Source organism: Cupressus sempervirens, chromosome 3, assembly GCF_028749045.1.
Source record: "Cupressus sempervirens isolate cs-2001-9-10 chromosome 3, ASM2874904v1, whole genome shotgun sequence".
NCBI lineage: Eukaryota > Viridiplantae > Streptophyta > Pinopsida > Cupressales > Cupressaceae > Cupressus > Cupressus sempervirens.
The window spans coordinates 803194259-803211394 of record NC_143120.1 but is presented as its reverse complement, the minus strand read 5'-3'; the positions used below and the strand labels follow the sequence as shown (position 1 = coordinate 803211394).

The 17136-nt window shown below is 36.0% G+C and overlaps 1 protein-coding gene across 6 annotated transcripts in view; it reads left to right on the top strand.

Annotated features, from left to right (window-relative positions):
- HIT1 (Membrane trafficking VPS53 family protein) overlaps window positions 1-16863 on the top strand; it is a 262895-nt gene extending 246032 nt beyond the window's left edge. For all 6 annotated transcript variants that reach the window (XM_089821981.1, XM_089821985.1, XM_089821986.1 and 3 more), the window contains exons 23-26: window positions 13242-13304; window positions 13403-13471; window positions 16101-16196; window positions 16348-16863. In XM_089821981.1, coding sequence (XP_089678107.1) covers window positions 13242-13304; window positions 13403-13471; window positions 16101-16196; window positions 16348-16620 — 501 coding nt within the window. In that variant the 3' untranslated portion in view covers window positions 16621-16863. The remainder of the gene's footprint in view (window positions 1-13241; window positions 13305-13402; window positions 13472-16100; window positions 16197-16347) is intronic.
- Window positions 16864-17136: the final 273 nt, after the last annotated feature.

Below are 17136 nucleotides of genomic sequence, written 5' to 3'. Positions count from 1 at the left end.
CAAATTAAAGGTCAGTGGCCACAATGTTGACTTTGCGAGCTACTTCCCAAGTATCTTTGGGTATCATACTCATCCCTGACCCTCTATCAATAATGGTATTGGTGAGGACGGTTCCCAAAATGCCCATCTCCACCACTGTGGGGTGTCGCACACTATTCACAACTAGTAACATTAGGTCTGTTAGAGGGTTGATTGCAACTCTTGTGTGATTTGTTGTATAAGTAGATAAACGTATGATGCTCATGGTGGTAGTCTTCAACTGTGGCATGGTTTTGACAAGATCCTTGATCCTCACAAGTACTTCCATTTATAAAACTTGGCTCATGATATTTTGTTCGGATTTCGTACGGGACAAAGTGCTCATGGTATCATGGGTTTCCCTTTGCTCAATTATCATCTCCCTTTCAATGCATGCCTTTGCTTTTTGGGTACATTGCTTTCTTGGCTTGTGCTTGGGTGGTTGTTAGTATACCTTCTTCATCTAATGTGTCAATATTTAATAGCTTAACTCCCGACTTGGGACAATTTGCATCCTCATGGTCGGCAAGACCACACCTTCTTACCAGACTCTTCATCACTGTTGCTTCCATAAGAGGAATCAGTATCATCTGATGAATTATTCTTTTTCTTCCTCTACATTTTTGCTTTCACTTTCTATGTCCATCGCTAGGTTGTATGCATTTTTTTTACGACATCAAAGGAACAATTTTCATTTTCCTTCTTAAGGAGGATTTTAACCCCTCCACAAACCAGTACTACTTTAGGTTGTCTTCTGGTTGGTTCTCTGTCCTTTTGAGTGAATCTTTGGGTCACCAACTATACATTCTTACTCTCTCATTCGACCCTTGCTTTGTACTCCAAATCTTGACTATGATATCATTGTCCTCTCGAAGTAATTCGAATTCGCTTTGAACAATTTTTTCAAGCCAATCCATGTCTCACATTTGTAATGTCTATTTCAAAGAACTAGTCTATGGCCACTCTACATATGGTTGTAGGAAACTCCACCACCCATTCATCCTGGTCTAGTTGGTTTACCCATTGGTTAACCAGATTGTCTCGCATGTTTGAATGTTTGACAACGTTGTATGAGTTGTCCATCCCATCCCTTGTGAACTTAGGCAATTTATGTTTGTTTTCCATTGTGATGTTCTTTCTTAGTGATTTGTATGAAATCCTGAGTTCGATATACTGAAACTTGACAAATTGTTCTGGCTACCGTGCTCCTTTGTCCTCCTAACATTGTTAGTTGTGCAAGTGCCCCCTATGTGTTTGTCTTCGGTCCCCTCCACTTGCCTTCAAGTTTTTGGTTCCACCCTTGATGTAGAGCACTCACACCAAAAGCCTAGTGAGACCACAAATTCAACACCTTAAGGTAACCCTACCCTATCACTTTCTTCCTATGGTACCCCAAGTTTCTGGGACGAGGGGATGGGGAAACGGGTTTTCGGGACAGTTTTTTTTTTTTTAGGAATAGGGGACGACAGGGGACGGCTATATATATATGAATTTTCAAAAATATTCATCAATTCTACATTCATCACAGCAACATAGTGAAAATTATCAATTCCATTCATCAAATATTGATTCATCAATGATCATAGGGCATAGCAATCAGCATTTAATTGAGTCGTCATAGAAAATCAAAATTCTAAATAGCATCATTTTCAATTATCTAAGAAAATTCAAATAATCACTTTCAATCATCATCTTAGTACTTACAATACCATTAGTAAGTCATGAAATGAATCAAATGAGACAATGAAAAACATCAACTTTCAATAAAATGAAAACATTGAAAAGTTAAGACTTAAACAATTAAACTTTTAAATTAAACTAGATCGGTAATATAAATTAAACTATAAAAGATAAAGAGATTTGTATGATATCCGTGGGGATAATGGATCATGTAACAGCAGAAGTATACAGTTATTATTATTATTAATGGACGCAAGGTTATGATTATATATAATAAAACATTAAGATAGGAAATGAAAACATTGAGTTATTATTATATTAACAAACCTAAGTCTATATAAAAAACATTAAAAGTTTTATTTTTTAATATATTTGAAGTTGCGGGGTCCGCAAGTGGCTTATTTAATTTTTGTGGTAAAAATCAGAAACTTTTTTATAAGTCCCGGAAACCTCTAGGAAACGAAAATGCAGTCCCCGGGACAGTCAACAAGTTTTCGAAACTCGTTGACCGTTTCCTGTGTTCAGGGACACGTTTACGATTTTCCTATCTAGGTGGGGACGGCTTGGAAACATTTCCTGCCGTCCCCCCATCCCCGAAACCGTCCTCGTTTCCGAAACCTGTGTCTTAGAGGTGGAAACATGTTTCCGGGTAACATAGCTTTCTTCTAGAGCCCTCAAAGACTCCTTTCAAGAACCTATCAAAAGGTTTTCAACTTCTATCCAATCTTCCAACTTTCAAAGCAACTTTTCCCTTTAGTGACTTTAGGGATCAACAATGGGAAACTGGGCTAAAACTAGGAAATGTAATCCAATCTGTTCCTTGAACCAAACTAACACCCAGAACATTCCAAGGGACACTCAAGGATTGGACTTCTGCAATTATTTGGTTTCCCCAACTTCTACTATGCAAATTTGCTCGTAACAGGCCTAATTCCTCTTGTAGCTTTTTTATTGGTTTTAGGACAGTAACTTGGACTTTTCCCATAGAACTTGGTAAACAAACTAGGGTTTCAGATACCCTTTTGGAAGTTCCTTCAATCCCCAAACACCAACTTCCCAACTTACTCCAACACCTCTGAACCTACACAAGCCTCACAGGCGTAATTGGCCAAATCAAGCATGGAACACTTGGTAATGAACAAAGATGGATACCTAGGTATTGTTTGTTGTTGCAAAAGACTTTACCTAAATTATTTCACAAAGGAATGACCATTGACCAAGTTTTGTGGCCTCATTCCAAGTTCTACCCACGAAATCAGCATTTTCTTGACTGAATACATTGCCATATTCAGCCTAGGGCACTTTCATTGGACCCTTGAATCACCTGAGCAAAATACACCACTTTGGAATCTTGAAGTACATGCCCTAACCTTATAAATTCTAGAAGGCCATGAAAAACCAACCGTGGAATTGTAGGTTAGGGCCACATCTTCCTTGAATCCCCCGATTTAAGGGTTTGTAAACCTACTTGCAGTAAAACTGATGTAACTTGCTTCAAACTGAACTAAACAAAATGAAATCAAGTGCAATGTACTCTAGACTCAGAAATCTACAAATTCATACAATTGGATTTGGTCTCCCAATCCCTACAATAGATAAATGCTCAGGAAATCCATATATTTCTTGTGTAAAACTTGTTGAACGTACACCACATTACACCTCTGACTATCTAGAGTGTATTAGCATCCAAATACATCCTTTCCAGCTGATACTTGTGTGGTTGGAGTAGTTATAAGACCAGTTGTAACGTTTTTGCAAAAATTGTCAAGATTTACAAAAACTTGTCAGCAACTTTTCTTGCAAAATGCAATTTTTCAACTATTGCTACCTAGAACTTAATCACCTGGACATTTGCGACACTTAGGACCCTAATATGATGTAATGACTCATAAAACACACCTAGAGTCAATTTATTAGCTAAAACAACCAAAAAACAAGATCCTTAGGACTAAGTGATCTTAGGCTTATATAGGCACCTTAAGTTCCTTGACCTCACAAAAGGATCAATCTTATTACAAAAAGCAAAAACCATCATATTAATGATGTGGATCATCACCCCTTGTTGTTCCATCATGAACCTCCTTCAAGTTGATCAGCAACCTCATTACGTCACCTAGGTGCCCTGCACCATACTCCTATGGCCAAAAGAGACTCAATTCCGTCGAGTGGGAATGTCTGAAAGCCTCACACCAGTCTTCTCTATATCCTTAGGAGTCATCCAAGTTGCCTCCTCTAAAGGTTTGCCCTGCCATTTAACTAAGTATTCATGGTATGTATGCCTCCTAGTCTGCTTGCTGATCCTCTTTTCCAGGATACACTCAATGCTTGGTGGTACTTGCTTTGGTAGACCTTGAAGTACATCTGCATATAGAGAATCAAAAGACCCTGCAACACCAATGTCAATAGAGCTAGAAGGTTTATAGGCATAAATGTTTGATACATTAAAAATAGGTGAAAGACCTATGTCAGCAGGTAAAGCAATTTTATATGCATTGGGACTACATTGCTTCAGAATCTGAAATGGGCCAATCTTCTTCATGTGGAGTTTGGTATACTTCCCTTTAGGAAGCCTCTCCTTCTTAAGATGTACCATTACCAGGTCTCCAGAAAAATGTACTTCTCACCTTCTTACATCTGCTGCTTGCTTGTACTTATGAGAGCTCTGCTGCACCCTTTCTTGGACTTGTTGGTGAATGTCCCTCATGACCTCTGCAAAATCATTAATAAGGGCACTCCTTTGACCAATGTTTTCTTCTGCTCTGAGCTCAAACACCCCCCTAGGACGAGAGTCATACACAATCTGAAAAGGACTCAGTCTTGTACTCCTATTGATGGAGTCATTGTAAGAGAACTTTGCCTGAGGTCCCATACAACACCATAGTCCTTGGTAAGGCACCTAAGAAGGTTACCTAAGGACCTATTGATAACCCCAGTCTGCCCATCTGATTGGGGATGATTGGTAGATGACATAGCAAGAGTAGTGCCCAATCTTTCAACAAGGTACGCCAAAAATGTCCTGCAAACTTTGGGTTTCTATTTGACATGATAGTAAGAGGAAGTCCATGAAGTCTTACAACCTCTTTAAAGAAAAGACCTACTATACTAGAAGCATCATGAGTTGACCTACAAGGTAAGAAGTGTGTCATTTTGGAAAATCTGTCCACAACCACATATATACTGTCATAACCAGATTTGGTCCTTGGAAGACCCAAAAAAAAGTCCATGCTGATCGTATCCCAAGGCTTTGTAGGTATAGGCAATGGAGTATACAAGCCTTGATTAGAACTTGTCCCCTTAGCCCTCTGAAAAATCAAACAAGTTTCTACAAACTTCGTAACATCTGATTGCATTCTAGGCCAAAAGTGAAATCTTCTTACCAATTCCAATGTTTTATTAAGGCCAAAATGACCAGCTAGGCTTCCACAATGTTTTTCCCTGATTATATTTTCCCTCATACAACACTGAGGTATACATAGTTGACTTCCTTTGAACATAAGGCCCTCTTGAACAATATAGTCTGCAAAATCAGTATGATATCTATCCCCTAATTCCAAACAAACTTGGTTAGCTTTTGTGAGCTCACTTCATTCATGGTGGATTTGGATGTTTGATATTGCTCTTGTTTGTTAGAGATGATTCTTCGTAGGATTTGTGAGGAGGAAATCTCTAGCAAGCAACATCTTCCACATGGGTGAAGCTCTGATCTTGAGAATTTCTTGATGGTTTCAGAATTCATACAGAGATAACAACTGGACTTTGTTTGTGGAGGTCACATTCAGTTTTTGAATGAAGATTATTGCATTAGGTCAACTGAGGAGAGTTTTTGTATTGTTTGCAGTCTTTGTTGAGACCTTGCGTAAGCCGTACTATTCATATTGTTTGTCATAAACCCAGAGAGTGGCGTGAGCTTTGATGGTCAGGTTTTGAAAAGGTTTTCATTGGTGTTTCAAGGCACTTAGGAACTGCGCTATCATTCCTATCCATTTCGTGGCTTTTGGTGAAGCTAGCGAGTGGTGTCCAAACCACAAGTATCAGTATGCTGATTTCGATACCAATTGAGTCTATTTTATTGTTGCATTATCTAATTATGTTTGAAATACATTTGTAATGATATTTATATACTGCGTAGTCAATATTTTTGAGAAAAATTGAATTTTCAGATCAGAAGTAAAATCTGGAATATCTCAGCTTGTGGGTTTCGTGAACATTGCAATTTTATGAGTTGTTTAATTGCTTCAATTATGTATATTATATTCACTTGACATTGCTCTATATATCAATTGCAAACACATATTAAAAAAAGGGCAACACAAGGCTGTATTATAGTGGTACCAGAGCAATGTACCCTGCCATCTTGAAGGATTCAACATGATCATGTGGTGATATGTTAGTGCTTGGCCAACAACATTTCCAACGTCACAACATCACTCCTGGAACAGGTTTGCTACAAACTTGGTTGCAGAGCAACAAAGGGCAATAGAGGAAGAAAATACAGAAATAATGGATAATAGATTTGGGAGAAGAAAGATTCTCGAATTTATTAAGTGCCTTTGTTAGAGGTCAACAAGTTGCAGAGGAGAGGGCTCAATGCCAAAATCAGCATTTGGACCTCTTAGCAGAATTAATGGCTTGACAAATGGGGGTGAATATTGGTCAAACAACACTGTTGATGCAAAGAATGCCAATAATTCTAACATTGGAGGCAATAATGAGGGCAATAATGGAGAGAACTAAACTCGCAGTGGAAATACCAATCAATGAACAAAGTGTCAACTGGAGGCCTCTTATGCCTACCTTTCAACCTAAGGCACCTTTAGACATTGAGAGTAAGCCTCAAATCACAGACATGCAAAATCAGTTCAGACACGAGTGGGAGAGGTCACTCAGATTTCTCATATGGTTTCAACGATTGTGGTTGATAGAAAATTGTGACAGCTTTGATAAAGACAATATTTCAAAGTTTGTTGTTATTAAAACTTAAAATTTAAGCATATGTTACTGATAAGTGGTTGATAAAAATCAAATGAGTATTACAGATTTCTAGAATAATGAAAAGAAAACAAAAAAATTAAAAAACAAACAAAAAAATTAAAAAACAAGAGTTCATTAAAAAAAAAAAATGTAGACTAAGAAACAACTTTTTTTAGAAAGCTTACCTCTTTTGAAGAAATCTTACTCTATAATCTCGTTTGCAACAAATAAACTCTTGCAAATGTGTAAGAATGACAAACCCAAATGTGTAAGAATGACAAACCAACTGTTTGGAATGTTCACAAATCAATCTTCAATTCTATTTGTGCAATGGCAAGCAACAATTCTTTTAGCAATGGAAGATAATTTGTTTTTCCAATTCACAATTAGAGCAATCTTTTTCTTCTTTCATTTTGTCTTGTTTTGTGGTATAGATGCCTTTTACACCCCATTTTAGGGTTTGGGGGTGCACGGTATTTAGTAAAAAAAGAGAAAAAAACATGTAAAAGAAAAAAATTAATATTTTGGTGAAATAACATTGGCTTGGCATGATACCTGTGAAGGACAGACCCACAGACATTTGATGGGACCTTGCCTAAACCCATAGGCAAATTTGATCCAGGTTTAAACTTGGCTGCTATATGTAGCAAAACAATGAAATAATTTTTTATTAGACCACAACCCATAAATGTACCTGTAATGACATTGGGAGCCATTGCAAGCCAAGAAAAACTACCACACATAGAAGGATTCACCATAAGGAAGACAATGGAGGTATTTAATTAAAGGCATTCCACTCCTGTAGTGAGAATAAGTAAGTTTCACGCAGTAGCATTCACAAAAAGGAGTCAGCAGGTACTACAATACAAAAGGAAGTGCTGCAAATAACATGGAAGTGTGTAGGACCATAGGAGCATTAGAATAGTCTACATGATAACACTGCAAGGGAGAGAACACATTTTGATAGGTTGCAGTGAACACACATAAATAATATGATCTGTTAGAGATATTTGGGCTAATAAAAAATTAAAATATACCACTGTGAACACAAATATCAGACATGGAATTGGGCACAAGCCAACATTATCAATGAACTATCTGTTGATGTTTCGTAGTTTCTATTTGATAAACGTATATTTAATTATATATGAGATATAATTTCTATATATAATTTTTTTTTTTTTATATGAGAGAAATTAATATTATATGTGTGTGTGTGTGTGTATAACAATGATTATATTTTTATTATATTAATGATCTAACTAATGAATAGACATGTCCCATGAATGGGACACGCCTCTTCATGGTTTGTTCTCAATTTAAATAAGAGGTCCCTGCCACTTGGAAAATACATACCAAATATTATGGCAGTGCTTAGTATATGTGCAGCAATTTTAGGAAGATCAACATGGCATCAGAGCAGCTTCAAACTTCTGGGAATTTGAATGATTTAAGTTTGTTGAATCAGTGTTATTAGAATTAATGTGGAGATATTATAATGTGATGTGCAGCAGTAGTTCAAGCTTTGCAGAATCCTTCATGCAACTCCTACAGTGAATGAGCAAGTATGAATCCAAATCATTGGCATTGTAAATTGCAGAGGAGCATGGCTACCATTGAATCTAGGATAATCTTTATAATATCAAAGATAATAGTTTTTAATAGTTTTTATATGTAATCAAATTGAAGAAGTAAAATAATTTGATATGAATTGACAACAGAATACTATGACCAACGATTATCATGATGGTCATGTTTGAAGCATTGGTTGATTGACAATATGATATGAAGAAACTTTGTGGAAGCCTCCTATTCATATTGATCACTAGACTATGAAGAATGTTGAAACATTATAGTGGAAGGTGGTTGACCATATATACTTTGAAGGATATTCAAATCTTCTGATGAGAGAAAATTAACTGATTAGGAGCAGCGATTATATCCGTGGAGCCACCTACAATCCTTGCATAGTGTCTCATAGTGTTGTTTTTCAACGTTAATATTAGCTGATGAAAATGATGTCAAATGAGGGGTTGTGCAGATACCGGAAAAACAAGAGAACCTAAACTTGGTGTTTGTTTACGATTTTAAAGCATTGGTAATACAAATATAGTGGCATCAATCTGTAATTATTGATGGTCAGCATATGCAAAATGAGGCTCAACGATAACAAGAAAGACCATATCGCCAATCAAGTTTCTGGTTTAGATAACATCAACCTGCATAATCATTGATACTTCTACTGTTCACGTGGAAATTGCTGACAGTATCTCTAAATATTGATGAGCAGGGAATCACATATGGTGGATAACAATTTCATTTGAGACGAGAATTATGATATCATTTACATTACACCAGCATGAAAGGGGCCCGTGCAGCTGAATGTGTAGCTTCTGCAAAAAATATAACTTTGGAATAGGGCTAGGGCAATCTTCAAAGTGTTGTGAAAGCCTCATTTTTGAGGAGATTTGGAACCCTCATATTGCCTCGGATGTTGATTCATATGTTTGCTTTGGTGATCGGTGTTGGCTTCATTTTCTAACCTGTGTTTCTAGATGATGATAATGGTGCTTAGAAGTACGTTTTGGAGAGCATAAATTTGTGTGCATCAAAGTCGTTTCAGATTTTGATATCATTGTTATTGAGTGCATCTAAAATACAGGAATGATGAATTTTAGTGTTCTTAAGATTGTTGTTAATACAAAGGTGGATTACAAGGAGTTCTTGACATGATTAATTGGTGAACATATTTTATAGAATAAAATTAAAACATAAAATATTATATGTTGAAGCCTGCGTCGTGAGAATCTTTTTTGAAATTACCTGCCAAAAATAAAAGAGTGATTGATTCATGGGAATTTGGAGAATTTTCATACTCTAATGTCACAGGAATAGTGAGACTCAATACAATATCTCATTTGTGATACTTTGAAGTTGTGGCTATAAAAAGTCACCTTTTAGAAGCATGTGTATTTTTCTCCTTCGTATCTGTTCAGGCTATATGGAAGTCGATGTAAATCTTATATTATTTCCATCGTTGTTTATAACATATGCTTGCTTGGCACCATGTAGACATATTGAGTCACGTGTCGAGAAGGGTGATAAAAAGGAAGGCATCACTTAAGTTTGGATGGGACCCACATCATCATAGGGGTAAGGTAAGTCACGAGAATTAGAGGTATGCTATACAATGTGAAAGTAAGATTAAGAAATTATCCTTGTAAGTATAATATGATTATACCAACATTGTTGTTATTAATAATCAGTTGTATATATATATATATATATATATATATATATATATATATATATATATATATATATATATATATATATATATATATATATAATAGGATTAATGAAAACATTATACAGGGTGATAAAGTATATCAAATAATATGTTTAAAATATAGATTAAAATATATTGAGGAATTGAATATCTGCATATGTTCAAAGCATATATTTTAATTAGATATTATCTATATTTTATTGAGATGATGTTATCATTCCGTAAAATTATTTTTGTATTTCAATGCATGTTATAAGAGCTATTTGCCTTGATCTTTTTTTTCGAGAATGTTATTACAGGTAAAAGGAGATTGATTTTAGAATCAGAGGGAGTTTGACACTTCTTCAAAGGTAAAGGAGCTCAGAAGATTGATGTTTAGAGGGAGTCTGACACATTCGTTTGAAGGAGCATATACAGAATATGATTCAGTCAACCTTCGGTGATCTCAATCATATTGATTCAGAGGAAGTATACCATGTTGAGATGGATTCTCCAGTGATCAATTGTAGTAGTCAAGAGGATTGTGCTTCATGAATATACCTCGTGACTATGTGATTTTAATGGGCCTACCCCCTATGTACATCATGAGGAAGTGATGACTTCCAAATGCTTTCACTTGTATTTGTAGAAGTTATTGAAAGGTGGTGATCATACAATAACTTAATTTTCTATTATGATGGATATCTTACGATGTCTATGCAAATCATGATAGATTATGCTTTGCATGGTGGATGTTTATGTGGTAAGCATTATGAGAATGTGTGTGCGCATACCTTATAAACACCAAATTTGAGTACATGCTGAATGTTTTGCAACTTGATGTTTTGGAGACCATTACTTATAGTACTTGGTGAATATCTTGCATCTCGACATTCTGGAGACCATTACTCAGAGTATTTGGTGAATATCATATGTTGATATTCTGTAGATCAATACTCAAATGTGATATCAAAATGGTGAATATCATATGTTGATATTTTGCAGACCATTACCTTATTGAGTACATGTTGAGTATCAAGTGTTGATACTCTGGAGACCATTATTAAGAGTATTTGAAATATCATATATTCTGAAGGCCAATACTCATGATGTCAAATGTGATATCAAAATGATAGATATCTTCTGATCAAAGATATCCTTAATCTTGCTAACTTGGAATTATTTTGAGATAATACGTGTGTTTATCCTTCCTAGCTAAGAGGGAGTGTTGATGTTTGGTAGCTTCTGTCGGATAAACCTATATATAATTATATATGAGAAATATGTATATATACACGCGCGCGCACACACACACACACACAACAATGATTAAATTTTTATTACATTAATTATATAACTAAAGAATAGACATGTCCTATTAATGGGACATGTCTCTTCATGGCTTGTTCTCAATTTAAATAGCAGGTTGCTGCCATTTGGAGAACACATACCAAATATTATGGCAATGCTTAGTACATTTGCAGCGATCTTAGGAAGATCAGCACTATCTCCTATGCTTTTGTTGCTCAATATAATATTTTTGCAAATATGTGCCATATCAACATGTTACTGCCATACATGTCCATTATGTAGTGTTTTCATTCCCCACTATCCTTTGGGCGATAATAGCGTCTACCGTAGACTGTGTCCTCTCCTTTTTACTTGTAATTGAAATATACATTGCTGATTTCAAGCTAGCTATGATGCAGCTCCACATTCCAGGGCTCTCAATCTGTCCCTTTTTCTTAAAACGTGAACTATCAGGTTATGATCATGGTGTTATATCTACAAGATTGAAAACTTTCCTTAATGTTACATGGCTTTGTATTGTTTTGTAGTTAGCTATGCAGCTATGAATTCAATTTTTTTCTGCAAGGGGATGATGCAAAGCTTATATATTAAATTGTTACAATTTAAGAACACTTGTGCTTCGCTATGAATTTGTCAGTGTATGAATAACTATCTTCTGTTTGGCAACCATCAGCCAATATAAAAATGTCTGCATTTCTCTTCTTGGTTTGGATTTTAGTTTTAGTGTATTGTAGATGTCTATAATTTGTAACTTAACCAATTAAAGTAGGAGGATCGTAGGCATTAAAATCAGGATAGCAGGGATGCTTTATATACATGCCAAATGGAGACATTGGAAATGAGACAAGAAGTTGACCTTCACAGCTCTCTAATCACCACCTGCATATATAACAACATTTTCTGAGAATGTTACTGTGACGAGTATCAACAATAACTGGAATAATAAATATTCTAAGGAAATAAATATAATGCACATGGAATATTAATGGACATAAATTTTTTTTTTTTGCATTGAGTATCTCTTTTCGCTATTCTTGTGATAGATACGCTTACTTTATTAACACAAAGGATAACAAATATTTAGCATTTTGTTTGTTTAGATTCTATTTCACACCAAGTGGAAAACTTGTATATTGATCCATCTCTTTTAGGTCAAACTGTACTCTTGAGCTAAAATCACCCTGAATTCATGTAGTCCTTACTGTATCATGTGGTTTTATCCTCTGTTATCAGGTTCACACCCTGCAGCCCAGATTCGGATCCAGTTTCGTGTAGGTCCAGATTCGTGTCCGGGTTCGGGCAAGGTCCGGATTTTGGACTGTGGGTCCATCCAGGTCCTTGCTGGCACAAATCTGGGCAAACCCATGAAGACCCACAGCAGTATGGTCCAAAAAATGAAATAAAACAACTAAAATAATGTTTTTTTATGCAACCCTAAAAGGAGCCTAATAAAAAAACATCACTCATTTGCTCTCTCATTTTGGTATGCGGGTATTTAATGTTTATCTTTGACATTTGGCATTGATCAATTATCAAGCAATATATATTCATACTAAGAAATGACTAAGTTTTGCAATTATGCACGTTTCTCTTTTTTTTTTTTTGTATATATAATGCACACACACACACACACACACACACTCACGAACCCACCAATGAACCCAAATGGGAAATTGTTTTTTGCCTGAACTGGCGAACCCCAACTCGAAGCCAAATTCGTCCTTGAACCCAAATCGGTAACTTAGGTTTTATCCAAATAGTTAGATTTTGTGTGTTGCCTGGATCCATCTGAAGTCTTTTAAAAGGTTTTATGAACAATTTTATATTTATAAAATGTCTTATTATTTTATTCTTTTAATTGAGTTTAAAGGAAAATAAATTTTGAATTGAAAAAGAAACATATTGTTGGATTGTCAGCCTGCTTCAAACTTTTTCATTTTTATGTCTAGTTAATTCCATCTAATACAACAATGGTTTAATACTTATTTTACAGATGTTACTCGACACACATGCAGTGAAAACCATTCTTCTAGAGGTCCCTTCAATAGGAGGACAGGTAGCATAACTCTTTCACACCTTACAGAAACAAATATTCTTGCTCAAATCAATTTTCTTCAAGCATGGTAGGAATCAAATGCTAATGATTTTTTGCAGAATGCTGCTTCCCCTGGCTATACGAAATTTGTTGGTCGTGAGATGGGTAAAGCTGAGGCACTTTTAAAGGTAAATGCATACCAGTTGAGATAAAATCATTTGAGCAATCCATGGATATTTACAGTAGAAATTGTGTCTTGGTAGTTCAATTGCTATACCCTTTAGTGCTTCCTAGTGAATAATGGACATTTATCTCTGCAATGGAAAACACAGTTTAAATTGGGAATGATATTTTTAAAATTCACAAGATTCAGTAAAAGAGTTTCCTCAAGATTGAATAAATATTATAAATGGAGTTAATAGAAGCACGCTGTTCAACAATACTCTGCTCAAATTTCTTATTAGGATACGATCAGCCATTATATGCAACGAAGTGACTTCTGGGCCACAGAATTTTGTCAGCTAGGCTGTGAATCTCTTACAACATAGAGGTCACTGAACCTAAGAAAATATTTTTTAAAAGGCTTTCTTTCCTAATGTTTAGTAATGAAATAAATTAATATCCTTAAGAGATAGTAAATGCTCAACAGTTGGGTTTTATCAGATCTTCCTTTAGAAAAGAAATCCATCAGCTGCAAATGGGTCTACAAAGTCAAATACAGAGCTGATGGTGTTTTAGATAAGTACAAGGTTCGTCTTGTTGCCAAAGGCTTCTCTCAGCAGGAAGGAATTGACTATGAAGAGACCTTTGCTCCCACTGCAAAGATGAGCACCATCAGATTAGTGCTTGCTCCCATTGCAAGGATGAGCACCATCGTAGTTACAGGAAGAAGTGTACATGAGGCAACCTACTAGATTCAAGGATGTTGGTAAAGAACACTAGGTACTCAAATTGGCGAAAGCACTCTATGGTCTCAAACAGGCTACTTGGGCATGGTACATGAAGATTGACAAGTAACTCCCAGATTAGGGTTCCCAAAAGAGTCCTTTTGACTCAAATTTATATATCAAGACTATTAGGAGTGATATGACCATTCTAGTCATATATGTTAATGATTTGATTATCACTAGCAGTTCTAAATCATTGATTCAGGGAATCAAACTGACTATCTTTTAGTCTTTCGACATGACCAAACTTGGACTTCTTCATTGCTGCCTAGTTGTTGAAGTTTGGCAGTAGTCACATGGCATCTTCATCTCTTAGTCTAAGTACGCACCGACTTTGCTGTAAAATTTCAGAATTAAGCATTGTAAACTTGCATCTACACCTATGGAGTTTGGTCTCAAGTTATTATCAATTCTGATTTTCTTGTTGAGAATGAATCCTCTTCTAGAAAACTAGTAGTAGTGGGCAGTTTGATATATTTCACCACCACTAGACCTAATCTTAGCTTTGCAGTGAGTTACATATTTCGCTTCATGACAACTCCCACTTCAGATCATTGGGTTGTAACAAAATGCATCCTGCGGTATATCAAGGGCAATCCTGATTTTGGTATCCTCTATGGACAAAGCAAAGATGTCCGAGTCATCGGTTACATAGACTCAGACTAGGGGGGCTGTGTTGATGACAAAACGTCTACATCTGGGAACGTTTTCAGTTTGGAAGAAGGTGCTATCATTTGTACCCGTAAGAAGTAGCAAGCTGTACCTATTCCTCAACGAAGTTATCAAAAGTATCTATTATCAACGAGTCATTCCAATCTAGGATGGATCTTGTCAAGGTCATTTGGCTGATCACCCTTGCCACTGAATATAATTAAATTGAATGCCTAGTTTTACAAGTCCTATACAGAATGCGAATAATAATTGCAAATTGTGAAAGACAATAATTACAATTGACAAACAAAATCACAACCTTTCCATTACTTATAAGTTATTGTATCTAAAGACTAAGGTTGTGATGGGGAAAAAACAAATATTCATCTACTTTTGAATCAAATAGTCATGTTTCTTGGAGTGTGTATTCTAACACGCTCCGGGAATGCTCATGGTTAGATGAGCTCTAATATTCATCTACTTTTGAATCATATAGTCATGTTTCTTGGAGTGTGTATTCTAGCACACTCTGGGAATGCTCATGGGTAGATGAGCTATTGGCTGGATCAAATGTGCATTGCCATATATTTTGACTTTTTGTCATCTATGCTAAAACATTTCGACTAGTCAATTAGGATATTGGTTTCTATGAACATTATATTAACCTAGAGAATTCAAATTTAAAAACAAAGTAAGAGACTCAAAAATTTGTGATAGAGAACAAGAGAAGCTGATTTGTGCAATTATATGGGCAGGGTACACTATAATATTCACAGGCACACGTCACATTGATTGAGAGGCTGTGCCTAGTAAATGAATGTACTCACTAGCAGCCATGCCATATGGAAAACTAAGCATTCCTCTTGTGACAAACATTCCTTACCTTTGTCGAGCTGTTTGTGGCTTTTCACATGCTCTTGTTTGCTCATGCTTGGCTCAAACTTTTATTGTGTGTGACTATCGTTGTGTTTAGGCTCTCAATTGGCCAGACTTTGTGCTTGTCTGAAATTAGTTGCTGGCGAGGAGTCTTCATTTTGGTGACTAATTTTTCTGTGCATGGAATTCTGTTACTTTTTGCTTGGCATCAAGATATTTCTGAGAACTTCTATCCATTTCTTGTGATTTAAAACCAAAATTTATTGAGCTTTCTCTGCAATCAAAATACTCCTGATAGTAAATATTTGAAATCACTCTGAAGTCCCCTATTGGAATGCGCTAGGTAATTCTATCTCCTATGGAGTCTGTGGCAGACACGTACCGAGCTCTCCTTCCAGAAGGAACAGCTGCAGATTTCCAGAGGATTCTTGATCTCAAGGTTTATCAACAATACTCCATATGCTATTTCCTTTCTGTCTGAAAGCAGTTGATGCTATCATAGTTTATATAATTTATTTTGATACAAGATAACAACCTCATTGTCTATTTTCAACTGAACCTGTTCTTGATTTGATGTGAATTGTTTTCAGGGCTTGAAGAAAGTTGAGCAGCAGAATCTGTTAGATGATTTTAGCAGGCATGGCAGTGGTATCAATATCCCACAAACATCAATTGTACCTGCAGTACAAGCTTCTCCATCTCCTACTGCACCTTCAATTATAGCCAATCATGAAGATGTGCTCACACGCGCTGCTGCTCTTGGTCGGGGTGCAGCTACCACCGGTTTCAAAAGATTCTTAGCTTTGACTGAAGCAGCTAAAGATAAAAAGGAAGGCCCTTTTCGCAAGCTTTTTAATACTTAGAAAAAAATATTTCTTCAGTCATCTTTACATGAATGTCTTGAAGAAGAGTGAGATCTCCATGCCATCCACATGCTGGCTTAATTTTTCTATCTTTGCAATTCTTTCCTGATACACTGTAAAATAAGGCAATTATTGCCCCATTTCTGACATTTCCATGTAACACCTTGCCAGTTTGTTCCTGCAATTTTGTAACCAATGTTTGTGAATAAAAAATTGTGTTCTAATAAGAACATTGAAAGAGCATATTGATATGGAAGTTGTAGCAGTCCAGTAATTCGATGTTCAATCTTCTAACTCTTTGTTAAGAGTGTCGCTTCCCATTTGAAGGAACTACTCTTGAGATTGTGGAAGAGTATAAATACTTGGGTATAGACTTTAACAAGAAGCTCAATTGGGAAATTTGTAGAGCTAAGCGGATACAAGGGGGTTGGAGGGCTTCCTTTTTGCTGCAAAACAGATGTAGACGGGTGGAGCTTTGGGGTTGGAAAACCAAAACTTGTCTTGTGTTATATGGGT